This window comes from Desmodus rotundus, chromosome 3 (genome assembly GCF_022682495.2).
Source record: "Desmodus rotundus isolate HL8 chromosome 3, HLdesRot8A.1, whole genome shotgun sequence".
Lineage (NCBI taxonomy): Eukaryota > Metazoa > Chordata > Mammalia > Chiroptera > Phyllostomidae > Desmodus > Desmodus rotundus.
In genome coordinates this window covers 28,444,924-28,472,776 of record NC_071389.1, presented here as the reverse complement: position 1 = coordinate 28,472,776, position 27,853 = coordinate 28,444,924, and the positions used below count along the sequence as shown (strand labels likewise).

Sequence of the window (27,853 nt, the reverse complement as noted above, 5' to 3'; positions counted from 1 at the left end):
TCAAGGCTGGGCGTGCTTCCTGCCCCGGAATCGGGCGTCCCTCCCTTGCTCCCGCCCTGCGGGCCCATCCCAGTCGAGGCTGGACGGCCCCTCCTGCCTCAGCCGGAGGCCCAATCAGCAGGCGCCCCCCACCCGGCCCGCCCTCTCCCCCTCTGGTGACAGAAAGTCGGCCCAGCAGATGAGGAAGTGGCAGGCAGGCTGGCCCTGGGGACTATTATCTGGCCCTGCTCCCTTCGAGCCGTCCACTGCTGCCTGCCTGGCCCCCCGCTGGTGAGTCTGGACCTCCCCTAGGCAGCTGCTCCACGTGCCCGGGCCCCCTGCCGGGCTGGCCGGGCCCAGCCCTGCCCAGCCCTGCCCTGCCCAGGCTGTGGGCGAGGCTGCTGCTGGGGAGAGTGGGTGGGAGGTCCCAGCTCTCTGGGGCTGAGCCTCTCCTGCAACATCCCTCAGGTCGGTGGACCCCATTTACTCAAACCTAGGCCTTCCTCCACCACCTCCTGGTCTTACCCTTGTCCCCTCTTGTCCCCTCCTTCTCCCCTCCCTTTTCTTCCCTCCTCCCTTACCTTTCCCCTTCCTTTGCCTGTCTCCTTTTCCCTTCCATCCATCTTAAAGGAAGGAGAAATGGACTGAGTACCCCCTACCGGGGACACACCCAGATTGTTCTCAGGCTGGGAGAGAGGTCCTTTCCAGCAGCCTTGAGCCGCTCCTGGCCCGCCGGGGGCATGCGCGTGTGCCTGTGTGGTGGTTGAGAGAGATAACAAGCTGGCAAACTCACATGGGCCGGGAAGGAACTGTGTGTTAGAGCACATGCTACGCCTTTTTGGGCAGGCCCTACCGCAGAATACCAACACAAGTATTATTGTGAATGAATGAATGAATGAATGAATGATGGTTGCCCTCTGTGAAAAGACAGCTGTATGCTCCACCTAGGGCAGGTGTGTGTCTGCATGTGGCGTGAGTGGTTTTCTATCCATTCCCTGCTGAGGGAGCTGCGTGAGTTTATGTGTGTGACCACACTTCTCTGTGACTCACATATGTGTGAGCATGAGCACTTGCACATGGTAATGCAGGACCTATGAGGGAGGATGTGTGAATATTTTGGGTGTGTTCACTAGTGTGAATGTAGTTTGGAGCAGGTGTGAGTAGGTCTGAGTGTTGGAAACCATGCGTGTCAGAGTCCACGGGGGTTCTTGGGGTGGTGTGGCAGAGGAGGGCAGTTGCTGCCAGCAGGAGGTGTGTGGGCTCTGTGTGTGCTAACCATTGGTGAGTTGATCATGCGGTGGTGGGGGGAGAGCTGTGTGAGAGGCAGGTCTGTGTGAGCAGTGTGTGTATGGGCGGACTTGGGCCTGATCGTGGTGTGGCAGTTGGGGTTGACATGGAGGTCCAGGGAGCATCTGTGAGATGTGTGCCCAGTGAGTGTGCCAGGGGCGCGTATCAAACTTCAGTGGATGTGTCAGCAGGTGTGTTCTTCACTCAGTACCTGCACAGGTTGTTCTCTGGCTAGGAGGAACCTGGCCGACTGGAGTGCTAGCTCGCAGAGCATCAGCTGCCCGGGCTGTTTGGGGACTGCCTTGCCCCTCTGGGACTGCCTCGGAGCTCCAGGCTCCCCTGGGTCTGGCTTTGGTGTCCCTGTGAGCCCTCCCCCGACATTCCTTCAGGCACTGAGGGGGAGAGGACTTAGCTCATTGGACCCCTCCCTGAGGGAGAGGAAGATTCCTGAGACCTCCCCCACTCCCCCACCTCCTCACATGCCACTGGCATCCCTGCCCCTCCCTGGGAGAGCAGGGTGATTGTACCCATTCTGAAGTAGGACAAACTGAGCATTTGTGGCTAGTTTAGAAGATACTGGGTGTGGGTTTTCAGCAGCTCTCTTTCTGCCAAGGTTTGGGCTGGGGCTGGAGCTCTGGCAGGTTTGTGGTTCAAAACCTAGAACCTTAGCCTATCTGGCTGGTCTGGGATGGGTGGGTGGGTGGTGAGTCCCAGCTTTACTTGGCTTTCTCAATCCTCGTGGGTCCTGCTCCTCCAGGCACTGACCTGTGGCCTAGACCCACCCTCCACCCCATGTGCAGTACAGCGGGGTGGGCGGAAGGCGTGGCTGCTGCCAGATCTAGTCAGACAGGTGGAGCTGCCAGGGCAGGAGTCTCAAAGAGCCAGGCTCCCAGAGAGGAAGGGCAAGAGGAGAGCACCGGAGAGGAGCCGAGAGGCTGGAGGTGAGAGCCCAGGAGGGCAGAGGAGAGCCCTAGGGAGCAGTGTCCCTACAGGGGAGAGGAGGAAGGGGCAGGAGGGACTGGGAGGTGAGCATCCCAGAACAGACAGAAGGGACAGGGTGGGCTTGGAAGTGAGAGTCCTCCAGGGGTGAGGAGGGACCCTGGGGAGAGGCAAGTCCTGGAAAGGGCAGGAGGGACCGGGAGTGAGAGTCCTGAGGGACAGTCCCAGAAGATGAGCTTTACAAAATGGGCCAGAAGAGGTTGAAGGGGAGGATCCCTGGAGAGAAGAGAGGCCCAGAGCTGGAGAGGTGAGAGGATTTGGTGAGGAAGGGAGAGGCAGTTCATTCTGGAGATGAATTCCCTGTCGGTGAGATGTAAGACTGTCTAGAAAGAGATCAAAATGGAGAGTTTTCTTGTGGAGAAGGATGGGAGGGAGATCATAGAGTAAAAAATCTCCAAAGAGCAGAGAGTGAAGAGAGGAGAGGAAGGTATGGAGAGGAAGGGCGGATCAGCCCTTCCCAGGCAGGCAGGATGTGTGGGAAGCAGATGCCCCTGACAAACTGCCTCCTCTTACCCTTAGTCCCCAGCAATTCCTTCCTCTCACTGTTATATCCTTTTTGCAATGAGGCATCGGGAGTTGTCTTGTCTGATCTCTGTCCTCTTTGTGGGTCATGGGTGGGATGGGGGGACACAGTCAGCCCTGGCTGACACCCCCCTTCCATACCTTCCCAGAGTCATTAGACAGGATGGAGGCGGTTGTGAACTTGTACCAGGAGATGATGAAGCTTGCAGGTAAGATGCTGTCCACCTGACCTTCCTCTCTCTTGCCCTGAGGTCCCTGGATCTAGGGCTTTCTCCTAATGAAGTCCCTATGAACCCCTTTGACCCTTTGTGACCTGACCTCATATCTGTACACCTGGTGGGAACCCTTTGAACACTGTGGCACTTCCTGACTCCTTTGTCCCTTCCTGGTTCCTTTAATTCATATTCACAGATCCTCGGATTCAGGACTACCCTTTGATGGGGTCCCCCTTGCTAATGACCTCCATTCTCCTGACTTATGTGTACTTCGTTCTCTCGCTTGGGCCTCGAATCATGGCCAACCGGAAGCCCTTCCAGCTGCGTGGCTTCATGGTTGTCTACAACTTCTCACTGGTGGCACTCTCCCTCTACATTGTATATGAGGTGGGCCCCTGGGATGCCTGGGCTTTCATTCCTGCAGGCAGGATAAGGGGCGGGCCTTAGAACCAGAGCACAGGATCTCCTGTCCAGAGGGGCTCAGATCCATTTCTTCAACTAGAACACGGGAGGGGCTGGGGAGGGAGTTCTGGTGGTCTAATCCACACCCCATCCTAGTTCCTGATGTCTGGCTGGCTGAACAGCTACACCTGGCGCTGTGACCCCGTGGACTATTCCAACAACCCGGAGGCACTGAGGGTAAGTGGAAGTGGGGGCTAGGTCATAAGCAACCTGGGGATAGGAGCGATTTGGGTGTGACCTGTGCTCACGGGCCAGCTCAGGGAGGCTCCAGGAGTAGTGTGGCGGTTCTAAGACAGTCCTGACTTCTTGCAGATGGTTCGGGTGGCCTGGCTCTTCCTCTTCTCCAAGTTCATTGAGCTGATGGACACGGTGAGAATATATGAAATGTGAGAACTTGAGGTGGGGTGGGGAGGAGGAGGAGAGGCCCTGACTCTGAAACTCCTTTCCCTACTCTTCTCTCAGGTGATCTTTATTCTCCGGAAAAAAGATGGACAGGTGACCTTCCTACATGTCTTCCACCACTCAGTGCTTCCCTGGAGCTGGTGGTGGGGAATAAAAATTGCTCCAGGTGAGTGGTGAAGGCCCCTGGGGGAAGAGAGGTAGGCACTGGGGATCAGAAGCTTCTCTCTCCTGACCCTGTACGCTGCCCATTTACAGGAGGAATGGCCTCTTTCCACGCCATGGTAAACTCCTCTGTGCATGTCATCATGTACCTGTACTATGGATTGTCTGCCCTTGGCCCCGTGGCCCAGCCCTACCTTTGGTGGAAAAAGCACATGACAGCCATCCAGCTGGTAAGGGGCCTGCACCTGGCCTATAACCACCCACCCAACATTCCTAGTCTGGATCCTTCCTTTATCCATCCTCTCACCTTTGACCTCATCCCCCCACTCAAAGTTCAGTCTCTTTCTCTACTCCTTTTCCCTCCAGTCCTTTCAGTATTCCCTCTGACCCTTGCCTCTCTCTCCCCTAGGTCCAGTTTGTCCTGGTCTCGCTGCACATCTCCCAGTACTACTTCATGCCCAGCTGTAACTACCAGTACCCTCTCATTATTCACCTCATCTGGATGTATGGCACCATCTTCTTTGTGCTCTTCTCCAATTTCTGGTATCATTCTTACACCAAAGGCAAGCGGCTACCCCGTGCAGTTCAGCAAAATGGAGCTGCAGGTACTGCCAAAGTCAAGGGCAACTGAGAAACATGCTCTGGCAAGGTGCCCACCTAAGTGCCTCAGGACTGCACCTTGGGCAGCATCCGTCATTGTCCTTCCCACCTACACCTGTGACCAGGGCTTATGTGGTCAGGACTGAGCAGGGGACAAGCCTTCCCCTCCCCACAGCTGGTACACAGGGATCACAGCTTCTGTTCCTCACCCACTTCTCCCAGCCAGCCCCAGGGACGTGGCCTCATTGCCCTCTGCCACTCCATAGCTGGGGGCTGAAAGGGCTGGACACTTACTTCCCCCTCCCGGCCTTAAACTTGGGAGAGGAACACTCAGGGCTGGCCCCCACCAGGGTCTCGTGGCCTTTTTCCTCACACTGAAGAGGTCAGCAATAATCTGTCACTGTGGACCCAGGCTCCCTCCTCTTCCTCCTCACAGGTGAGAGTGGGTGGGAGGCCTGGGAATACAGCCTGTGGAGGCTGCTCATTCACTTACGTCTTCATTAAAAGTGACAGAGGAAACCACTGAGGCTGTGTGTGTGTGTGTGTGTGTGTGTAAATGGAGGAGGTGGGGTACAAAGCCTACTAGCCCTGTCGATGAACAGGAAGGATGGCCAAGGCTCCCACAGGACGGATGTTTGTAGCTCTCAAACACAGGAGAGGGAAAGCCACTGGGGCAGTGGTCATGCAAGGTGAAGAGAGGGATACATGACTTTATTAGAAAAATTAAAAAAAAAACAAACACAAAAAACTAAAGTGATGAGTTAGTTGGTCCTCAACGGATGCCTTGATGGATGAGGCTGCTTTTGGCTGCACTAGCCTTCTCCCGTTCCCGCCGCCGCGCGGGGTCCAACTCAAAGCAGCGCCACAGCCGTAGAGTCTCATCTGCTGCTGCTGATGCCACCGTGGCTCCGTCTGGGCTCATGGTCAGACTTAGGACCCGGGCTGTGTGACCTAGGCATGAAGAGGGAAAAGGTGAGAGCCACACATGACTGTGGCCATACTACAGCTCTCCAATTTTGACGGCAACCTACCTTTTTTTAATAACAGCTTTGTTGACATTAATAATTTACATACCATAAAGTTTATTCTTTTACAGTGTATAATTCATTGGTTTTTAGTATAGTCACAAAGTTGTGCAATTATCACAATTATAATTCCAGAACATTTTCATCACTCCATAAAGTCACTCATTACCCTTTCCCTCCAGCCCCTGGCAACCATTAACCTGTTTTATTTTTCTGCATTGCCTCTTCTGAACATTTCATATAAATCATCATAAAATATGCAGTCTTTTGTGTCTGGCTTCGGTCGTTCAGCACCTACCTTTGAGCTCAGCTACCTTGGCCATGGTAGGGTACTTCCAAATAACCAGCTGGTTCTGGGCAAAGCCATGGCCTGAGATGAGTTCTTTGTAGTGGGAAGACCAGAGGATAGAGCACACCTGTGGAGAGGGGAATGGTGTAGGCATGACACAGAGTCAACACTACTCGAATCAGAACTAAGTCCATTCTAGTGTTAGGCACCCTGCCATGTGCTACCAACTGCTAGTAAAAGCCTTTTGAGAGTTACAATCGTTATCCATCTTACAGATGAGGAATCAAGCAGAAAAGAGTTCAGTAAGTTGCCTAAGATCGCATGCAAGTTATATTAGTAGGTGACAGAGCCAGAATCTGAACTCTGGCTCGAAACCCCAATTCTAGAATAAAGGTGGTGGGGGCGGGGGTGGGGTGGGGTGGGAATGGAAGATGCTGGAGTCGTTGCAGGGAGACTCACCAGGCAGGGGCCTCAAACTCTAACGGATTTGGGTTATACGCTGTAGGTGTTGGGGAGCCGCTGCAGGGTTTAAGGACAGTAGCGTACCGCCCAGATGGCACTACAGAGGAAGACTGGAGGGGCTGAGAAGGCTGAGACCAGTGCACTGGGCCTCTGCTGGGAAGAAGGATGCTGCTGAGGGAAGGGAACACACGTGCATAATATTCTGAGGGGAAACTGGTATGTTGGTGACTAGGTGAGGAGGAAAGAAGATTCTAGAAGGTTTTTCAAATTTTTGAGTAGTTTCTGTCCTCTCAAAGAATATAAGAGGAGGAGGAGGATAAGGGACACATTTTAGGGAAGCAAAGGGAAGTAACAAGTTTAATTTGGGACATATTAGGGTGGTGCCACCTATAGAACATGAGGTAGGAGATAAACCACAGAGTGTTGGAAATATGGGTCTGGAGCTCCTGAGTGAGAGCTGACTCAGAAGTTTGCAAGTCATCAGGGTATAGACTTGGTGAAGCCATCCAAGGGGACATGGTTGCCCAGGACGACTCTAAGGAGTAAGAACATATCTGGGAGTGAGAGGCTAGAGTAGGTAAAAGACTACCTGGGAGTGGGCATCCACAGCATTCAGACAGGCCCCAGAGCAGACGTTCCAGATGCGAATGTGTCGATCACTGGTGCCGCCTCCAGTTGCCAGGATACTGGACTGCCAGGGACACCAAGCTACAGCCTAGATGGGATAAAGGTGGGGTCAGCAGTTATTAGACAAGGAGCTATAAGGGTGCCAGATCAACCCAATCCAATCCCAGCATCCCATCTCTCTGAAATATTCCCTAGGTTCTGGGTGAGGGTCTGCGGAGGCCCCAGTTCGGCCCCATTCTCACCTTGACAGCCCCTTGATGCTGTGTGAATGTCTGCAGGGGAACCCAGCCCCCCTCTCCAGGAGCACTAGGCCACACATTGACCAAGTTATCGTTGCCACCACTGGCCAAATGTCGTCCATCTGGGGCCCAGCGCAGCCCACACACTTCCTGGCTGTGACCACTCAGTGTGGCCACATGGTGCTCTGCTACCCGAACATCATGGTGGTGGATGTGGCCAGAGCGTGAGCCACTGTAGGAAGGAAGAAAGGAATCAGATTCTGTGGCAGTGCCAAAAGTCACCAGAGCTGCTTCACTTCAGAAGTGTAGTCTGGGGACACAGGGTTAAACTCATCGCCTGTTTTTGCAACAGACTAGCAAAACCACTGACCTGGACAGGATATAGCTATTCCAACTTAGGGAGCCCACTCGGGCGGAATGACTGGTCATGTTCCGAAGCCGCTTCTGCTGCTGCACATCCCATAGCTAGAGAGAGAACCGCTATGATCAGAGATTGGGCCTTAGCATTAACATCCTCTCGCTGGGCAAGCTCCCAGGGTCTGGGGAACAAAAGAGCTGCAGCACAGGGACAAGTCTCACCTGCACCTCAGCATTGCTGGTGCCCACAGCCAGGTAGTTGCCCTCTTTGATCCAGGACACAGAAGACACATAGTCCCCAGGCTGCTCCATCTGCAGCAGCTGCAGGATGTCACCTGAGCTAGCACTCCACAAGTATACACTGTTGTCCAACGCCACAGCCAGCACATTCCCTGAGCTCCAGTCCACCAGGTTTAGGTCTGCCAGAGGAGCAAAGGGAAGAACATAAGCTTCCTTGTCTGTCTGGGCCCCAGAGCCTTTTTGCGCCCACCCAGCATGGAGCAGGCCACACTTACAATAGTCGTTACGGATTTCAGGGGCATCCAGGATCCGGTCTGGTAGGGAAGGAATGTAGCGGCAGGTCTTCCTGCTGGAGCCAGGCGTGGCCTTCTGGCTGTACAGTACTTTCAGTCTATTCTGGTAACCTATGGCAATGGAGTAAGTCTAGACCCGGGAAAAACTGACACCTCCTCTGTCCCTAGCCTGGAAGGCCAGGTAAGCACTCCCCTCCCCTCAGTCTTATGTGTGAAAAGTAGGCAGGCATATCCCCTCAGCCCTGGGGGATGGGCTGACACCTCCCTCTAAAAACCATGAATTTCAGGTCTTACCCTCTGGAACTTTTTGTGGTTTTCCACTAAGCCGGAGGATCTTGGCTTCCTCCACATCAAAACCGTTCAGGTTCAAAGCCCAGGCTTTCTGATGTTCCTGACACATAGGGTGGTGGTGAGACAGGATGCCACAAAGCTAAGTACACAGTCAGGTCCCTTGCAGTAAGTTCCTCTAGGACACATACCTTCTTGGTGGGCGTCTGGCTGTTTTCCGAGTGGTTCTCCTTGCTCAGGAGGAAGCTGGCAACCTCCATCTGAGAAGCATTGCGATGGGGGATATAGCGGTCACCACCAGGTTTGCTGGGAGTGGTCTGAGCTTTGGAGCTGGATTTGCCTGGGGCGGGAAGAGGGAAGCCAAACAGTCTCACCAGGCTCCCGAGAGAAGGGACACGTAGGCTACTCTCTCTCCCTCCGCGTATTCCGATGCACCCCACTCACCAGGAGTTCGGCCAGGGGTCCTGCCGGCGCTATGGGATCGATTGGCGGCCCGCATGGGTGAGGGGGCCGGCCCCCCGGTTTCCTTAGCTTTGCGCTGCCAGCGCGCTGGGGGTGCATTGGGGATGGGTGTGTCCAGCTGCAGCAGCGAGTGCAGATCACTATCGAACACGAACTGCGCCATGACCGCGAAGCGTCTGGAGGGGGAGGGGTCCTTGGAGTGAGTGCCGGCGAGTCCTGGAGAAAGACGGACCGTGGTCTGGGAAGACCGGCCACACAGTCAGGGTCACCCCGGCCGCGGCCCCACTTTGGCTGGGCCCAACCGCCTCTCACCGTCAGGTCGGAAAAGGTTATGGCATCTGACCGACTTCAGAAGTGCGGGACTACGCTTCTTAAAGTCTCCGCTCCGAGCATTCATTGGCTCCTTCAAAACCCAACCGTCGCAACTGTCGCCTTCTCCCATTGGCCTCTATGGCACTGGGGGCGGGTCTTCCGGGGCAAGTCAGATCTCACGAGAGTCCCTGAGAACGGTGTCTGAAAGCGAGAGGGGAGGAGCCGGGAGCTTCTGGGGGCGGGGCTTGCTCTGCCTCCGCCTTCCCGGTTCGCTTCCATTCATTCTTCAGATTCCTCTCACCCGCCCTTCGCATTTAAAAACTGCAAGTGGATTGTATTCTGTTTATGATACCGAAGTGCAGAACTCCGTGGAGCGACCTAAAGCATTTGAGTCGTTTAGAGAAGGGAAAAGCAGCGGGCGGCCTATCGGCCGCCAGACAAGGATAGGACGGGGGAAATGATTGAGAAACTTAGGAAGGCCAGAACTAGTTAGGGTACATCTTCTGTTTGTTTGGTGCCTGTAGGAACACTGCTAGGAAAGAAGTAGTACATGTATTTATTTTTAAAAAATTGTTTTGTTTGTTATTGTACAATCGGGGAAAATGAGGCTGAAATAGGGGTGAATTCCTTGTATTCAAGAAAAAGGACCAGGATTCAGACCGACCAGTCTGGAAGATTAGGCGGAACTGCCCTGAGGGACAGTGCGGTCTACACTCCTGGAGCTTTCTAGGTGTCAGGAACTTTAGAGATCCACTAGTCTGATCTGCGGGGTGCGCCCTCCGCCTCCTGCCAACATACCCATGTTTCACAGGTAAAGAATTGGAGGTCCAGGGAAGGGATTTGCCCAAGATCACACAAATTGGTGGGAATCCAAGTGTGAAACCCATTCAACCCAGTGCTCTAATAATGATTTCCATGAACTATATGAAGCAGCAATAAAAAATAATAATAGCGGGTACCATTTATTGGCCACCTGCTAACTACTGTGTATAAACAGTTTACATACATTACTGAGTTTAATCCTTACCCCCCATAAGGCAGATACTCTATTATCCCCTTTTCTAGAAAAAGAAACTGGGTCAGAAAAAGGTAAGAAACTTGCCCGAAGGCACACAGCCAGTAATAGTAAGTAGTGGAATAAACTCTGATGACAGAGAAAAATCTGGGGCTCTTCAGCCAAATTTAATGTTGTTTTTATCTTTGATTTTGAAGTGTTTATGTTCTCAGTTTTCAGTTACCTTGGAAAACAAGGAGTTGGATGGCCTGGGTTTGTAAATGGGGAGTCCCATTTACTTAGAAAATATAGTCTAGAGTTGGGCTAGTCCCAACCTTAAATGTTAAGCTAAGGAGTTTGGACTTGATCTGCTGGGCATCGTGGAATTAGTGTGAGTTTCTGTGTAGGGAGGGGCTGAACAAAACACATTTGAGGGCACAACACGGCTAGCAGTTTTTGGCTTCTGGAGTAGGGTTAAGTGCAGGGAAAAAGGAGGATAGGGTAAATAAGAGTACAACCACCAGGAATTCATATATTTTAAAATAAAGAAATGAAAGAAGCCAGATTATACTGACATGGACCTTGAAGTGGGAGGAATTCTGATATGATGCAAAATAGTTAAGTAGAATGATGTCAGAAGAGGTCAGGTTTGGCCATTGAGAAATCAGTCAATCATCAGTGACCTTGGAGAGAGTGGAATCAGGAGAGTGGATTCTAGGGTTCCATTTGGAAGGTTTGTAGAAAGAAGGGGGGCAGAGAATGTGGAGGCAGCAAGCGCAGGCTACTTGTATGAGAAATCCGAAAGTGACCAAGGGGCCGTGCGTGGGAGCTTGAGGGAACACTAGCATCAAGAGAACTGTGTCTATTTGAAGGTGAAGGTAGAAGAGTCGGGGAGGTGAAAGAGGACAGAGCAAGGGAACTGGGAAGAAATGGGATAGAAACAGGGAGCTTTACCAGTCTAGGAAAGAAAGATCACTTCCTCTTAGGCAGAGGGAAGGAGAACAAGGCTTTTGAGATGGATAATTAGAGGCTGAGCAGCTGGTTAGATGGGGGAACTCCGACCTGAAGGACTTGAATCTAGGGAAGCAAAGGGCATGGAAGGATAAAATACAGGGGATATTCAGAGGGTGGCAAAACTCAGTTGGGATAATAATAAAAGAATATGTCAGTAACCACTGAGTAGTCACTATGTGTTTGGCATTGTGTTAACACTTTTAATCCTCACATTGGAAGAAATCATGGAAGAGAAGGAAATCAGGTTCTGAAGAGTCAAACTAAAGATTTAGAGATGAGGAGTGAGATTAATAGAAAGATCAATCTGGAGGCGACAGACAGGTTGAGAGTGAAGAGATACAAAGAAAGGCTAGAGGGGAGATATTAATCAGAAGGCTGTATTTCAGTGGAGATAAAGAAGAGGAGATGGAATTTAGGAATTAAAAGTGATCCGGATATGATGGCTGAGTGGGCTTAAAGGTGAGAGGTTCAGCAGTTTGGGTATCAATCCTCGTCTTGAATCCCTAGGAGTAAAGTCGGAGCCTTGAACATGGCCAGGGGAAGGAATGATGGAAAATAAGTATACCCGATGTCATCCATTCATCCCATCCAGACCCACTCTGCATCCTTCTCCACCCTGCCCTGTGCCCTGTGAGGCCGATTCATGTGGCCCATATCCATGGATTCCCTTGGGCTCTGGTTTCTGTTTGAGTTCCACCAATGGAGGATATTATGGACTGAATTGTGTTCTACCCCCCAAATTCATGTTGAATTCCAGTACTTCAGAGTGTGACCTTATTTGGAATCAGGGTCATGGCAGATGTAAATAGTTAAGATGAGGTCATTTGGGTGGGCCCTAACCCAGTATGTCTGGTTTCCTTATAAAACAGGGAAATGTAGGCACAGACACATACAGGGAGAATGCCATGGGAAGATGAAGGCAGAGATAAGGCTGATGTTTCTACCAAGCCAAGGTCCACCAGTGATTGCCAGGAAACCACCAGGAGCTAGGGGAGAGGCATGGAACAGATTCTCACAGCACTCAGAAGGAACAACCCTGCTGACACCTTGAACTCCTAACCTCCAGAACTGTGAGACAATAAATTTGTGTTGTTTAAGCCTCCTGGTTTGTGGTACTTTGTTACAGCAGCCCTAGCAAACCAATACAGAGATCGGAGGATAGGAAAAGAGTGAACTTGAGCTATTTATTCCCCTGGCTCCCTCCCTGCCATGTCCACACAGGCTGGTGGCATCTCTCTGTCTAAGGCCACAGTTCCTGCCAGGTGGCCCTCTTTCACAGCCACTCTCCCCAGATCTAACAGGCACTCTCTCCCCTTATCCTCTGATGCCGAGGGGTGGAACCAGTTCCCAGCTGTTGTTAGCCCTGGGGTACTGCATTATTCCTTGATAGTTTTCCTAAGTCTTGCCTCATTTTTATAAGCATTCCCTTTATTAAACTTTCATCAATATACCCATTTTGGTGTACCATCTATTTCTGCCAAGACCCTGACTGATACAGTGGGTATGTTTGGAGCCAGAAAAAAAAAACAACCCCAAAACAAAAACATATTTGTTTGAGAATTTAAAAGGGTCTGGGGAACACATAGCCAGAATAGCCTAAGCACATTTACTGCTGTGTATAAAAGGCTTAGAGGATGAGGGAAGCTGGCATGGGTTTAAGGTGGTGGTGTCCAGAATGATTTCATTCATTTAGAAAACATTTATTGAAGGTTTACGAGCACATACTAAGCACTACTTTAGGTGCTGGGCGGTGAGGGTGTGGGGCGGTGGGGGCGGTGGTGAACAAATAAGTCAAAGCCCTTGCCCTCAAAGAGTTCACAATCTAGTATCGGGAGACAGACGTGTAAACCGTTATTTACATAGGGCACCACAGATGCTGTAGGAGAAGCCCGGGCTGGAGACAAGAACTGTGGAATGGGCAGCACAGAGTAAAGGCAATGAGGATGGATAGGATTGGAGACTGTTAAGAGTGGACTCTTAAGGGACTGCAATAATTAAGGAGTGGAAAAGACGCCAGGATAAGAGAACAGGAAAGAGTAAGTATGACCATTCAGATATATTAAACACTGTGTCCTAGGCACTGTGGTTTACTTAGATCACTTCACTTAATCCTCTTCACAACTCTGTAGGGTTCCATTACCCCTGTTGTACAGGTGAGAAACTATGGCTCAAAGACTTGGTTTACCCACAGCTAGTGAGTGGGATGCCAGAAATTGAACTTCATGCTGATTACAGAGTTTATACTCTTAACTACTGGAGGGCAAAGCCAGGAGAGACCGTGATGCTATGGAAACCGAGGCAGGAGAGAATTTAATGGAGAAACAAGTAGTCACCCTGACAAACGCCACAGAGAGATCAAATAAATGAAGGGTTAACAAGAATCTCTTGGATCTTGCGATTAGAAGGTTAAAGTAGACTTTGCCTCAGCAGTTTCATTAGCAAAGTGGTAGTAGGAGAACTAACGAAAGGAGTCCAAATTGCAAATGAGAAGTGGGGAAGTGAAGACTTCTTTTCAGGGAGTGTGTCATTAAAGAGGAGAGAGAAAGAAGGTGGAAGTTAGAACAACGTGGTCAAATGAACGAGTCTTGAATGAGGAGAGAGGGTCCTGGATTTATGGCAGCAGCAGTGCTGCCAGATCAGTGTTGTGAAGCCCAGCTACGAGGCTCAACAAGGGGATGGGAAGTGAGGTCTGAGATGCACATGGTGTGGGGGTGGGCGAGGTGGGTTGAGAGGGTGGGAAGAAAGGTCTAGAGGGTTTGGATCTGTCCAGGGTACTGGGAGTGAGGGGTCTGCCAACAGGTCAGCGGTAAGTAGGAATGGTTAGCAATGTGAGTGGTGCAGTAGGACCCTGACTCAGCCATGGGTGGGCACACAGACAGGGGCATGGTCCCCAGGCAAGAGGGCTGCAATCCTCGGTAGTCCACCTGGGCCTGGGAGGAACATAGGGGCAAGGGAGTCTTCTCTGAAGACTTAGGTAGAATTTCAAGGAGGCTGGGTTCCACTTCCTCACAGACATCTGAGACTGCAGCCTTGGGCTGGGAGAGATGGGAGGGAAAGGGGTCTGGATTAGCAGGTCCTGTGGGAGGAAGACCCAGATTGTATAGGTAGGAAGATGTGGCTGGGGGTAGGACCCAGGGAGATCAAATGCTGGTGGGCAATGGCCTTGGAAAAGTTGTGTTGTGTAGGCAAGGATCCAGCTCCAGGTAGGACTAGTGGGGTGTAGTAGGGAGGGGAGTGCACTCACCGGACTCAGGGCTGCAGTATCCCTAAGGTACTGGCCTAGGACCCGGTGCAGGTCTGGAAGTGACGGCCACAGGGCATGCCTCAGGTTCCTTGCAGGGAAGGAAGAGAAGGAGATTGAGTCCTGAGAGTGAGTTGGGAGGGAGGAGGAGAACAGGGAGGTGGGGCAGTGGGGAAGGCAGTGAGTGGCTGAGTAAAGCCTAGAGGGGTGAGAGTGTAGTCAAGGTAATAACTTAAGAGCTTAGGTGCAAATTGAACCTCAGGTGGGGGAGAGAAGTTAGTGGTGGGGAGGGTCAAAGAAAGGAGTAGTACAGAGTGTCCTCAAACAGCCTGCGCCAGGGCCTTTGCCCTTTCTTTTCTCTCTGTCTGGAACACTCAGTTTATTCCCCTACTTCATTTAGGTCTCAACTCAAATGGCATCCTGACAGAGCGGTCTTCCCTGACTACCCTGTCCAGAATAGTACCACCTCCCTTCCCTATCACTCTGTCTCCTGCTCTGAGTTATTTTTCTTTGTAATACTTGACTTATTGTACATTTATTGTTATTAAAGATATTTGTTTTTGTCTGTCTCTCCCCACTAGAATGTAGTTCCACGAGAGCCAAGAGTTCATCTATTTGCTCTGGCCTGTATCTCCAGGGTGTAGAACAGTGTATGGCCCATTATAGGTGCTCAAGAAGTCATCTCAATGAATGAATGAAGAGAGCCAGTGGGGCTTATTATTAAGTTACTTGGGAAGGAGAGCCATCTGGGAAGAGTATGGATTAAGCCAAGGTATATCAGGGGAACTTCCAATTCTTTAGGGTCATATTTTCACATGCAGGGACTTTAGCTGAACATTTTGGGCCTCTTCTATGACCTCACTCATATCTCTCCAGGGGAGGACGAATGAGTTATCTGGTAAAGGAGGGGGGAGGCGGGGGGCGGGGAGGAACTGAGTATTCCTGGTTCAGTGGCACCAATTCCTTCTTCTCCCCTAACTTTTCTGTTGGATCTGGCTACCTGCATAGAGGCTACATTCCTGTCTGCTCACACACACAAGCAGATTAAAAGGTCACAGACAGGCATGTTCGAAGAGAGATGATAGTGTAGGGCCATCAAAAGAGGCTGCCTGGAGGAGTTGCCTTCTGAACTGAGTCTTCAAGAATCAAAGGTTGGTACCAATGAAAAGGCTTAGGTGGTATGGATTCTATCTTTTCTCTTTCTAATTTCCAATGACATTTCTCCTCAACCTTAGTTTTCCCACATAAATAAGTCACTCATTAGTAAGGGCATGCTATTTAAGGGCATGCTATTTGGCAGACACTGTGCTGAGGATTTAAAGATGACCAGCTAAGATATAGGGAAGACATGGAAAGCAGTAAATGCAGTAACATGCTAAATACTGGTACTATGATAGAAGTCATACGGGGATGCAAAGAGAGTAGGGTCCCTCTCTTTGTACCCTAGATACAAAGGGGGAACCAACAGGGGAGGGTTAGGAAAGGTTTCCCAGGAGTTGGTGAAGAAAGTTGCTTAAAGGTAAATGGGTATTAGTCATCCAGGGAGGATATTCCTGACAGAGGGGACGTGACGTGCCAAGGGCCTGAGAAGAGAAACCACTTGGCTTGGGGAGGAAATCACCAGCAGTTTGGCAAGGCTGATGCACACGGTGGAAGAGGGTGGAAACGCTGGCAGGGGCCAGATTTTGTGGAGCTTTGCTTGTCGTTCTAGAATCTGAACCCTATCCTGGGAAGCTAATGAGGAGATTTAAGGAGCTGCGTCATAGTCATGAGTGCATTTTAGAAAGATTTTTCTGGTGGTTACGTGAGGCAAATCGGAGAGAGAAGAGGCTCTGTTTCAGTGAGTAGTGTCCGCAGGGCTAGAGAAAAGGGGCCATTGTTTGAGCGAGGTTTAGGAGGTGGAATGGCCAGACCAGATCAGACTGGATAAGGAGGAGGGAGGCGCCTAAGTGTTTTGGCTCTAGTGACAGGTGGACATTGGCTTTGTTACTGAAATGAGGAGCCAGGAGGTGGGGCAGTTTGAGGTGTTCATTCAGTACAGTGGGTTTATTAGAGTGTGAGGAAGCGGTGCCACCCCCAGGAAAGACGCGCAGGAAGGGGCTGAAGCCCCAGGTGTGGACTCGAAGTTGTTCAGAAAGCGGGTGGGGGTCAGAGAGAGAGCTTGGAATGCTTAAAGGCCGTGGGCCTTCTCTGGCCCAGTCTCCCGCCTGACCGGGGCAGTACCTGTAGTGTGCAGGAAACTGCCACCTCAGCAGCAGCAGGCCCAGGAGAGCGCTGAGGCCTAGTACCAGGAGCAGAGCGGTCACCAAGGAGATCCAGGCTATGGGATGAAAACAGACCTGGGCTACCACTGGCCCGAGCCCCGCCCCCAGGCCCGTCCTGGGCCCGCCCCTGGGCCCGCCCCTCGCTGACCCAGGCTCCGCGTATGTCTGCGCAGCCGCAGACCAGTGCGGTTGGAGCCCTGCCCTCACTGAGCCGGCCTGCCTCCGTTTGCGCAGCCGCAGACCGCCTTTGCCCCGGCGGAGTCCTCACCTGTCTCGGAGGCGGTCTCTGCCCTCACTGGGTCGGACCAAGGGCTCCAGGGACCTTGGTAGGTGGGGCCATGGGCCCTGGCGCGCAGCTGTAAACGGTAGCCGGAGCGCGGGCGCAGCTCCAAGATCTCTCCCTGGGCCCCTAGAGGTGGCTCCAACACCTGCGCAGAGGAGAAGCGAGCAGGTGGTCAGGCTCTGGTGGGAATGAGAGGGCATCGGGTCCTCGAGAGAGCAGCATCTATCTGTTGGATCTACTATTCAAAATCCTACTATTTTGAATCCAGGGCATGCCCTCAAAGAACATCACTGACAGAAATCACACATCCGGGAGGAAACTTGGAAGTTAGAATACCCAACAAAGACAGAACACCTCCCCCTCCCCCTGCCCCCCCCCCCCCCCCCCCCCCCCCCCGCCCCTGGCCTCACCCTGCCTGAGGCCTGCCCAACCTAAGTAAAGCGCCCTGACACACCGACCTCATCTGCACGGGGAATTAGTCATCCTGACACAAATACGTACGATACACCCTGACAGAGATGCCTGTGCACACACACTGACCGGGACACATGGACATCCTGCCAGAAGCAATGGAAATCCCACACACATATTCAGGGCCCTTTGCAAATCATATGCACTCAGCAGAGGATGCCAGAATTACACTAAGTGCTGGAAGTACAATGACAGATTCTAAACAGAAGGTGCAAGCATTGTGTGGTACTTAGCAGGGAAACGTTATTAATCATTTAGCAAGCATTTATGAGCTGCTTGTAATATGCTGAAACAGTCTCTCACATGTCTAATAAGGAAGATACACACAAGTAAATAATTATTCAATACAAATAATTAGTGCTATAATAATGATATAAGTAAGGCACCAGGAGCACAAAGGAGCATTTCGTGCAGCCTGAATTGCTTGGTTGGAGGCTACAGAGTAGTTCAGTGAGCTAAGAGCATGGATAGGCAGGCTGGATGGTCAAAGATGAGGCTAAGGCAGTGGTAGGAGGGATTTGAGGACTGTTAGTACAATAAACTCAACTTGTTGATGAATAGGGGGAAGAGATAAGGCAAAAGGAAGAAGAGTCAAGGAGGATTCCAGGCTTGGGTAAGTGGTGGTGCCATTGTCAGAGACAGGGAACAGCAGAGAAATAAGTTCGAGGAATAAATGCTGTGTGGGTCCGTTTTATTAAGTTCAACAACAGTCAAATTTATCAATGGTAATGTCGGAGTAGTGGTTGCCTTGGAAGGGATGTGTGTGACTATAGGGGCGTGAGGAGTTTCTGGGGTGCTAGAATAACATATTGTGGTCTGGATAATGGTTACATGGGTGTGTACACATGTACGAATTAATCAACAGCATACTCACGACTTGTGAACTTTTCTGTAGATGACTTAAGTTTTGGATGCATAGTTGTCCCTCCTTATCCACAGTGTCTCTTGCCGCGGTTTCAGTTACCCACCGTCAACCGTGTTCCAAAAATATTAAATGGAAAATGACGGAAATAAACAACTTGTAAGTCCTAAATTGCTTGCCATCTGAGTGGCATGTTGAGAGCTCATGCTGTCCTGCTGCATCCCACCCAGGACGTGAATCATCCCTTTGTCCTACCTGATAGTCCCTATGTAGCTGTCTCAGGTAACAGATAAATTGTTAAGGTATTGCAATGGTGTTCAAGTAACCCTTATTTTACTTAATTATAGCCCTAAAACGCAAAAGTAGTGGTGCTGGTAATTTGAATATTTCAAAGAGAAGCCATCAAGTGTGTGTATGTATGTATAGGAAAAAACATAGTACATAAAGGCTTCGGTACTACCCATGGTTCCAGGCATCCACTAGGGGTCTTGGAATGTATCTCCCACAGATAAGGGGGGACTGTATGAATCTGAAATGCTCCTGGAGGTTTTAGGTAGATCTGGTTGGTAAGAAGTTTTATATACTTTGTATGTGGTAAATGGGAATAAAAGTAGAGAAAGAAACTAAGATTTAACTCATGTATATGTGTACCTTCTATCTGTCAGGCAGTATGCTAGATATTTATATAATTAATCTTTACTGTAAGTCTGGAAGGTAGACAGCTTTATTCTCATTTCACCAATGAGGAAACTGGGACTTCAAAAGCTTAGGGAATTTGCCCATGGGTGTAGAAGTGCCTTTCCATATGGTAAGTCCGGGATGGTTAATGTATGGTTGTTAAAACCATGAAGCGGAAGCACTCCCCTAGGGAGAGCGTATGTATTTGTGTAGAGGAGAAGAGAGTCCGGGATGGGTCTGTAGGAAGCACAACATATTAAGGAAGGATGGAAAAGGAAGAGCCAGGAAAGGAGAGTGAAAAGATTCGGTCAGAGAGGTAGTATGAGAATCAGGAGATATCCGGGTGGCAAAGGGAAGAGAAAACTTTAAATGAGAGTAGTCAGCAGTATCAGATGCCAAAGAGTGATTAAGATACCAGTTGAATCAGATAAACACAGATACACAAGTCATGGATACGTGGACACCCTCCCCCCTGACAACAGGCACGATGAAACTCAGGAATACCCAGTGTGGTGAGGTCTGTGGGCATTTGTTCCTCGGCTTTACCTTCCAGTCCTGGTGGCCTTCTGCTGTGTATCGGAGCTGATAGCAGGTCTCTTGGGCCGCCCAGGATGATGGGTGCTGCCATTCCAATGCCAGCTGCCCGCTGGAGACCTCCCTCCAGTGCAAGTTTGGAGTGGGGATGAGCACTACGGGGATGTCATCAGGGACTGGCATAAGCCCTCTGTGCATGAGACATCATGCCACCGGGCCCATGGGTCAGAAGTGTTGGAGTTGCTGATTCTGGACAAAGGGTCAGGTGCAGTGGGGGCGAGGGGTCCTGTGTGAGAGGAGCAGGGAAGAAAGTTCTTACCAGCCTGGTGGATCCAGAAAGGAGAGCCTAGGTAGCTGTGTAAAGCACCCTGGGCTGTGGTCACCTCCACAAGGATGTGAATAACGCTGTCATTTTGTGACCTGAAGTGGCAGCGGGAGAACTGGGAGGGTCGTAATCCTGGATTTTTCTCTTCCTCTTCACACTTCTCCCAGATGGGGTCCCTAAGAATCAGCCCCATGGAATCATTGAAGCAGGCCTGTCATCCTGGGACTCCCCATCCCACAGAGGCTGTGCCCTGCATGGGCATTAATCTGGTTTCTCTCTTGCATGGGCCTCCAGGGCTTTCTGTCTTCACGACACAATGTTTTGCTTTCTAAAGTTGGCTTTGGTGTCCAGCCTCTTCCTCCTAAGGAAGGAGCTAGATGACACATGGAGACCGCATGAGCTGTTGAGTTCAGGTCTTGGCTTATTGGTGTAGAACTCTGGGCAAATTACTTGGTTTAGCTCTGTCCCAATTTCCTCAATTGTAAAATGGGTTAGTAATACCCACTTCACAGGATTGTTTCAAAGGTTAAAGAGTCTTCATCTTTCTGCAGGAAAACATCCTTATATTTTAAATCTGTTCTTACACAACAGCCCTCTTTGTCATCTCTATGTGTTATTTTACTATTAGATTATTACAACAGGCTCCTAACCGGCTTTTCTGCCTCCATTTTTGCCGTTCCCTGCCATTTGTTCTTTACACAGCTACCAGAATTTGCTTCCAAAATGTTGAGCTGATAACGTCCAGAATACAGCCCAAAGCTGTCAATTTATTTTGATCTTGACCACTGCCCCATTCGATGCAACCACCGTTATCTCTTGCCTGGATTAATGCAAATTTCTGACTGGTGATCCTGCTTCTACTTTTCCCTCTTTATAGCTTTGCAAGGAAACATACCGTTTTAAAATGTAAATCATATCATGTCACTCTTCTGATTAAAATCCGTTAATGGCTATCCATCCCACGTGGAATAAAATCCAAACTCCACACCAGGGCCTTTGGGACTCTATGGTCTAGCTCCTTCCTACCTCCGCGCTTTCATGTCCCACATTTCTCACACCAGTTCGCCACTGTCCATCCACATGGACCTTCTTTCTGTGCTACAGTTATGCCAAATGCTCTGTCTTGGCACTTCCCTGTGCCCCAGAGTGCTCTGACTCTAGATTTTCACGTCGCTTTCCTTCTTGCTACTGAGGTTTTAGCTCATCTGTCACCTCCTTGGTGAGTCCTTCTCTGACCACTCAGTCTAAATGAACAACCCCCACCGCCGCATCCTCCAACTTAGTCTCTATTGTATAATCTTGTTTCTTTATTTCCTGTTTCTCACCCCTTCTTTTCCCCACGAAAATGTAAGTCCCAACAGTGCTGGAACCTTTTCTGTTTTCTGTGTCACTCTATCCCTAGTGCTTGGCACAGTTACCTTTGACAATTGTTTATTAAACAAATGAATTGTGTCTCTTTTCTGATTATAACCCGTAAGTGGCTAGTTATTATTAAAGTTATTTATCATTTTATATATTTAATATGCTTCCCCATTTATTCATCAAATAATTGACACTATGCCCCTGGCAGTGTGCTAGGCCCTATGAACACATAGAGGAATAACCTTTAAGGTCTCATTTCAGTGGGAGAGGCAGAAACACAAACAGACGGTATTTTTCTGTGGTGCACAGGCTGGTTCGGGAGTAACAAGGAGGATGATCTTACCCAGAAAGGGAGGGTCAGAGAATACTTCCTGGACGAGGCAGTACTTAAACTGAGTCTTGGACTATAAATAGGATGCAAAGGGGACAGACGGGCATCCGAGGCACATGCTTGGGCCCAGATAAGAGATACAGTGCTTTGGGGGAAATTCTAAGTGGTGCAGAATGCTTTTAGCACAGAGGGCCTGGTGGGAGTGGTAACTGTGGGAGGGCAGACCAAGGTCCTGGATGGCCCTGTGGCCTTTCTGAGGAGCTTGAACTCAATCTTGTAGTAATTATGGAGACATTTAGGATTTTAAACAGGGAATTGTCATAATCAGCTTTGTACTTTAGGAAGATCATTCTAACTGCAGTTTTTAGGAAAGGGTTTGTGAGGGTAGACTAGAAGGAGAGAAGTCCATTAGGACACTGTTACGGTTTTCTACGTGCAAAGTGAAGAGGATCTGAAAATAGGGTGATGGCAATGGGGGTGGAGGGAAATAGGTGGACTCAAGGGATACCGAAGAGGTAGAAATGACAAGCCTTTCTGATTGGACCTTGAGGGTGTAGAAGTGGCAGAAGTCCAAGGTGATTTCCAAGTTTCAGACCTGAAAAGTTGAGTGGATGGGAGGATGGAGGAAATAAGAGGAGGAGCAGGTTTTGATGGAGGACATGATAACTCCAGTTTTGCCACTTTCATCATTCAAGGTACCTCTGTACTTTGCCCTCCTGGATCATGCATAGTCAAGATCAGCCTTTTCCAGCTGGAATTCTGAGAGAAAATGTTATCACCAATCAATTAGCCACATAAATTAAAATGTAAAATTGTACATTGATGTGTACATTGATGTGAAGTGTATGACTAAGCACTTGTTGTACACGGTACAACAAGGATGCACAGTAGTGCCATTGGAAGGTCAGGGGAGGGTTCCCTGAGGGGGCGACATTGAGTATAGGTCTGAAGGATAAGGAGAAGTTGAGCATAGATAAGAGAGCTGGGTAAACAGCATGTGCAAAGACCCAGAGGCAGGAGGGAATGTGGCAGATAAGAGGGAACCAAAGAAGACTGGTACTGGGGCACAGAGAGCAGAAGGCAGCACAGTAAAGAGGTAAAGAGGCTGAAGGCCGAGGTAAGGGCTGAGTCTTCTAGAACTTTATTAGGCCACACAGTAGGGTTCTTTATCCTAAGATCAACAGAAAGCTGTTGAAGATTTTTAAGCAGGCAGTGTTATGTTCATTTTTTTCACTCTTAAAAGACCACTTCAGCTCCTGTATGGAGAATAATTTAGAGGATTCAGGAGGTGATCAGTTAATAAGTCTTCTCAGTCCCCCAAATGAGAGATGATGATGTACTAGACAATGGCAGTGGTGAAAAAAAATGGACAGATTCTAGAAATATTTAACAGGGAAGATCAACAAGTCTCGGTTAGAGATTAGATAGGGTGGGAGTGACAAATCGGTGAGGTGTTTGGTGGAAATTCTTGGAGACCAGGCAAAGTTTTGATGGATTTGATAGACTGTGGAAAGGGGGCAAAGTCCGAGTTTAACAAAGATCACTCAGTCAGCAGCATGGGGGATCAATTGGAGGTGAATGAGAATGTAGGCTGTGGCAGTGGTCCAGGTGACATGATTAATGCTGAACTAAACCACGGCATTCCCAGTGGGAGTAGAGAGAGGTTGAGAAGATAAAACACTCATTGGTGGAGGAGAACATGGAGGTCACTTGGTTTTGGGACTGGGAGGGGAGTGAAGTGGACCAAGAACAATCTCTCCCTTCTTCCTGCAGGATTGGGCCTCTCTCCCATGACATCAAGCTCAATCAGCAGTTCAGCTCTCACCTGTCTCTGGGACAGCACCATGGCCTGCTGTGATGGAAGAAGCCTTGGGAGCTAGCATGGTCCTGTCGCTGCCACTGACAGGTGACATTCTTCAAGTCCAGGGTAAAGCATTGCAGTCCAATTTCCACTGAATCAGAGAAGGAAGTCCCATCAGGGCCCACATACTCCTACTCTATAGGGTATCCAGATCATCTTTACCCACATAACTTGGAACATTTATTCCTGTTCTTTGTTTTTCTCCCTGAACATAGTTCACTTTGTCCAGTGGCAGGTTTGAGGTCATCGGGAAAGACCCTGGTTACATAGCTTCCGTGTCCAGCCCAGGCCTCCCTAGAGATTTTTTAATTTCCTCTTCATCTTCCCATTCCTTTATTGTCTCACCTGCATCTCTAGGTAGGTCCACAGTTGCAGGGAGAGACCAAGGTCCCCAGGAGCCATGGAGGGAGACCCCATCAGGTTGGCTGCGCATCTGGAGCCAGTAGGACTTCCCAGGCTGGAGCCCTGAGATAAGGCAGCTCCCACTCATCACTGTCAGAGATGGAGCCTTGAGAGAAGCATCCCAGCCTCAGAATCTAGGTCTGCCTCTCAGCCAAGACAGCCTCCATCTCTTACATTTGAAGCCCCACAGCATGCCTGTGGAGAGATGCTCAGTTCCTTACTGGACAGAGATGCACACAGGTTGGGGACCAGGTCATTGGGTTTCGGGTGTGTTCAGGGGTTTTTAGGGAAATCCCCATTAATTTGGAGGCCCAAAGCTCTCAATTTTGTTGGTGCGAATGACCCAAAGTGGGAAATCTCTAAATAGACACAATTCTTGAGGACGAATCAGAGTTTGTACTAACTCCCCAAGGACCAAAGCAGTCTGGAATCCCCCAAATATAGCCTGCCCTTCTTGGAGCAAAGTTAGGGGTAGGATATAGAAAGTGGAGTGGAAGAAGGCCAGGATACTTCTCTGGTTGGGGAGGTCTGCTCTGGTCCGTACTGTTGGGACATCATGGGCTGCGCACATGCAGGCTGGTTCAGAGCTGGGGCTGGGTTTGGCCCCCGCAGCGCTGGGCAGCAGGTTTCTGTGGACAGCAACCGTACGACTGTGAGACCAGTGGAGATCCTGGGATCCTCGGGGCCATAGCGGAGTTCGTGCCTCAGGAAATCGCTGATTTCGGGAGCTGGGGCCTTCCAGCTGATCTGAAGTTCCCCTGGTTGGCTCCCGCTCATCATCTTGATGATACTGGGGGGAGCTGGTAGGCCTGAGGGCAAGACAGGGTACATCATGGATTGTAAGGGGTGCTAGAGGCTGGATTGGCTCCCTTGGAGGGCAGGGCAGGACAGAGAGGCCCCTTATCCTGTTCTCCTTTTCTCATGAGAACAGTGACCTCATTTCTGGTTAGTTGGACTCAAGAGCAAGGATCTGTTTTCATCAAGAACACGGATCTCTGTATCCTTGTCACCTAGCACAGTGCCTGGGCCCATAGCAAGTGTCCTGTAACTGTGGAACGAGTGTGTGAGTGAATAGGTTAATGACGGGATGACCAGGGAGTCTCCGATGTGAAATGAAGTCTAGCTCTAGATGCCATGGCTGGGAAGAATGATAAGGGCATCTTGAGGTGTCTCTGGAGGGCCTAGTAATGGAGACCATCATGTTGTCCTGAAAAAGCCCCGACCAGGCTGACTCCGTGATCTGGCCTGGGGACAGCAAATTGAGGGGCCCAGGTGACAGGAGGATAGCCCTTACCCACACTATCCACAAAGAGCACCCGCTGGGTCAGATTCTGGTTCAGAAACACGTTCTTCACCCAGAGGTGCAGTGGGAAGAAAAGACGAACTTCATCCTCGGCTGGAAACTGGCACACATATCGAACTCCAAAGGGGGGCACACTCTGGGAACTCAGGGGGCAGGCCCGGGGCTCCTCCCTGTGGGCATAGGAAAAGTCCATCCTACCTACCTGGCCACCGTCAGCACCCAGGCTCGGCCCAAGCCCTACTTCTATTTCCATTACTGCCTTTTTCTTCCCAGTGCTTGGGATGGGTGAGATGGGGGGTTCTGGAGGGGCTTGAGCTAGATCTAGCCAAAGCACATCAGTTCAGTAAGCAGCTACTTAGGACATGTACTTGAAGAAATTCTCTTACAGAATCAAAGGCAGGGAAGCTACTGGAGCGAGGCTCTGCTGAGGTAACAACAGGACAGACACTGGGGAGTGGGCACAGCCCAGCACGTACCCTGGGTAGGCATACAGCAGCTGGTATGTTCCACTGGGCGCTGCCTCTTCCTCATCCCAGAAGCAAGTGAGGTCCTCAAATGTTCGAGAAAAACAGTTCAGGGCCTTTGAGTCCGAGGCCAGCAAGGAGGCATCTGAGGAACAGCCGGTGAGTTGGGCTCTGGGTCCTTCCAGGCATGTTTATGGGAAAGAGTGGGTGACAAGTGGGAGCCTCCTAACTTGCACCCCTCCCAGGGCTCCCTCTTCCTGGCTATGGGTGATCTCCACCCTCCACACACCTCACCTTGGCTGGTGACTTGTGCCAGGTTTTGGGGGGCCAGGAGGAGGCAGGAGGTGACCACCAAGAGAGCCCAGGAGGGCATCTTCTCCGGCACTGTGTGCCTGCCTTAGCCCATCCTCCCTTCAGGAAGCTGGGCCCCAATCCCCTCCCGGGCCAGCCCCTCAGGTTCCTGTCAGATACAGCCCCACGTCCTGTCCCTGTCCCTGCCCCTGTGGGGCCCATCCAGACCACAGTGGGGCCAGGGGCCAGGGGCCAGGGGAGGGGGAGTGGGGCAGGATGGTAGGAGGAATCTGAAAGAGAGGATACGGGCCTTTGGGTAGGAGGGAGATGGGGTTCTATTTTTGACTGTGGACCAATAGAAGACTAAGCCGCCATGTGTGTCTACATTTGCTGTTGCAGAAGGGTGTATTATCGACGAGAGTAGTAGTAGTTACTGAGCACTTAGTATGCTGCCACGGTTCAAGTGCTTTGTATCTATTGACTTAGCTAATCGTCACAATAGTCTGTTACTCTGGTTGAAGAGATGAGGAAACCGAGATGCAGAGAAGTTAAAGATTTGCCCCAGATCATGTACCTCCTCAGAGGTAAAGCTCAGGAACCCAAGTGCTCGGCGACCATGCAGTGCTCCTGGAAGGTGCAACCTGCCAAGGCATGGCCGTCTGACTCACAACCACAATGGAACGGTGGCTGTTTCCACTTCAGTAGGTTCTCTCTGGAGCTGGACATGCCCCTTCCATCGCGGGCAGCTCCACAGCTCATCCTTGGCTACTCAAGTGTGGTCGGTAGACCAGCAGCAAAAGCATTACCTGGGAACTTGTTAGAGATGCAGAATCTTTGGCCCTACCCCAGATGGACCAAATTAGAATCTGCATTTTACCAAAGTGCCCAGATGATGTGAATGCATGTTAAAGTTGGAGAAGCACTGGTCTTCGGTGCTTTTATCCGGTTGGCTCAAAACCATGGGATGGTTGGTGTCAGCTCTTCCGCTGATGCTCCTTTTCACGTTAGCAGCAGAATGGGGCCCCTGGCCTGAAGCTCAGGCCTCCTCCTAGGAGTGCCGTAGCTGTGGTCGGCTCTTACGCCTACTCTCAGGAGCTTTGACGCTTGCAGTGCATAGGGGGGTGCATGTCATGTAAACTCCCACATTTAGCCCTTCTGACCTCAGCTGGAGCTCCCATCGTTGGCTCTACAGACTTAAGTGTCCTCAATTTCACCTTTCTCTCTTCCTCCTGAATTAATGTTACCAACATAGAGAATTATGGGGAGGGGAGAGAGAAGGGGGAAATGGAGATCCGTCAGACTTCCTGTGAGGTCTTAGTTTCTCTGGCACCATTTCTCTGTCAGAGGTCCCTCAGCCAGGTTTGTCCTGATTCCTGTCCAGCTCTCAAGTTCAAGGACCAGCTTCTTTTGCCCAGTGGGGATGACTCTGAGTGCTTCTCCCAGCCCCCAGCCAAGGCCACCCAACCTCTGTCAGGTTAAGTGAAAGGGGAAACAGAGCTTTAATGTCCATGTGGGCCCATGGCTTTGAGGCTATGTATATGCTGATGACCACAAAATTAGCATCTCCAACTCCCCTCCAGGTTCCAGATTTGGATTGCCAACTGCCTTCTTGGCATCTCCCTTGTATGTCCAATGGGCGTCTAGTTCCTAAGATGGCCAGAATAAACCCTGGATTCTGCTTCCCACCCCTAAACCTGTTTTACTTCCTCTAGTCTTACCCACGTCTGTAAGTGGTACCACTATCTACTCAGCTGCTCAAACCAAAAACCTCAATAGTCTTTGATTTCTGTTTTTCTCGTATCTTGTATTCTATCAGATATCTTTTACTTTTTTCTTTAATACCCGGATATCTTTTTTTAGAGATTTTCTTTAATTAATTAATTAATTTATAGCAAGAGGGGAAGGCAGGGAGAGAGGGATGTGCAAGAGAAACATCATCTGTTGCGTCTCG

General features: G+C 50.4%; 3 protein-coding genes across 5 annotated transcripts; 1 reads left to right on the top strand and 2 right to left on the bottom strand.

Moving 5' to 3' along the window:
- Positions 1 to 131: 131 nt before the first annotated feature.
- Positions 132 to 5,150, top strand: ELOVL1 (ELOVL fatty acid elongase 1). Of its 3 annotated transcripts, XM_071220891.1 has the most exons (9): positions 315 to 447; positions 2,024 to 2,207; positions 2,937 to 2,996; positions 3,199 to 3,389; positions 3,561 to 3,641; positions 3,777 to 3,833; positions 3,927 to 4,032; positions 4,122 to 4,258; positions 4,438 to 5,150. In XM_071220891.1, exons 3-9 carry the CDS (start codon positions 2,951 to 2,953, stop codon positions 4,657 to 4,659), a joined length of 840 nt encoding a protein of 279 aa, XP_071076992.1. In that variant the 5' UTR covers positions 315 to 447; positions 2,024 to 2,207; positions 2,937 to 2,950; the 3' UTR covers positions 4,660 to 5,150. The 3 variants fall into 3 exon arrangements, with proteins under 3 accessions (XP_053776705.1, XP_024426941.2, XP_071076992.1); XM_053920730.1 differs by lacking the exons at positions 315 to 447; positions 2,024 to 2,207 and adding an exon at positions 132 to 270; XM_024571173.4 differs by lacking the exon at positions 2,024 to 2,207 and having other exon boundaries at positions 293 to 447.
- Positions 5,151 to 5,325: 175 nt separating this feature from the next.
- On the bottom strand, positions 5,326 to 16,809 carry CDC20 (cell division cycle 20). The gene is made up of 13 exons (XM_024571171.4): positions 16,695 to 16,809; positions 14,475 to 14,562; positions 9,223 to 9,423; positions 8,893 to 9,126; positions 8,640 to 8,788; positions 8,455 to 8,551; positions 8,143 to 8,271; positions 7,850 to 8,046; positions 7,641 to 7,735; positions 7,274 to 7,502; positions 6,994 to 7,119; positions 5,952 to 6,069; positions 5,326 to 5,579 (listed from the first exon to the last, which is right to left on the bottom strand). Exons 3-13 carry the CDS (start codon positions 9,350 to 9,352, stop codon positions 5,401 to 5,403), a joined length of 1,683 nt encoding a protein of 560 aa, XP_024426939.2. The 5' UTR covers positions 9,353 to 9,423; positions 14,475 to 14,562; positions 16,695 to 16,809; the 3' UTR covers positions 5,326 to 5,400.
- On the bottom strand, positions 12,818 to 26,022 carry MPL (MPL proto-oncogene, thrombopoietin receptor). Its single transcript, XM_024571224.3, has 12 exons — positions 25,906 to 26,022; positions 25,624 to 25,756; positions 25,139 to 25,317; positions 24,355 to 24,653; positions 23,788 to 23,950; positions 23,407 to 23,533; positions 19,883 to 20,064; positions 19,576 to 19,718; positions 17,004 to 17,163; positions 16,695 to 16,791; positions 14,475 to 14,562; positions 12,818 to 14,265 (listed from the first exon to the last, which is right to left on the bottom strand). The coding sequence occupies exons 1-12, from the start codon at positions 25,982 to 25,984 to the stop codon at positions 13,978 to 13,980; spliced, it is 1,938 nt and encodes a 645-aa protein (XP_024426992.2). The 5' UTR covers positions 25,985 to 26,022; the 3' UTR covers positions 12,818 to 13,977.
- Between the last annotated feature and the right edge of the window lie 1,831 nt (positions 26,023 to 27,853).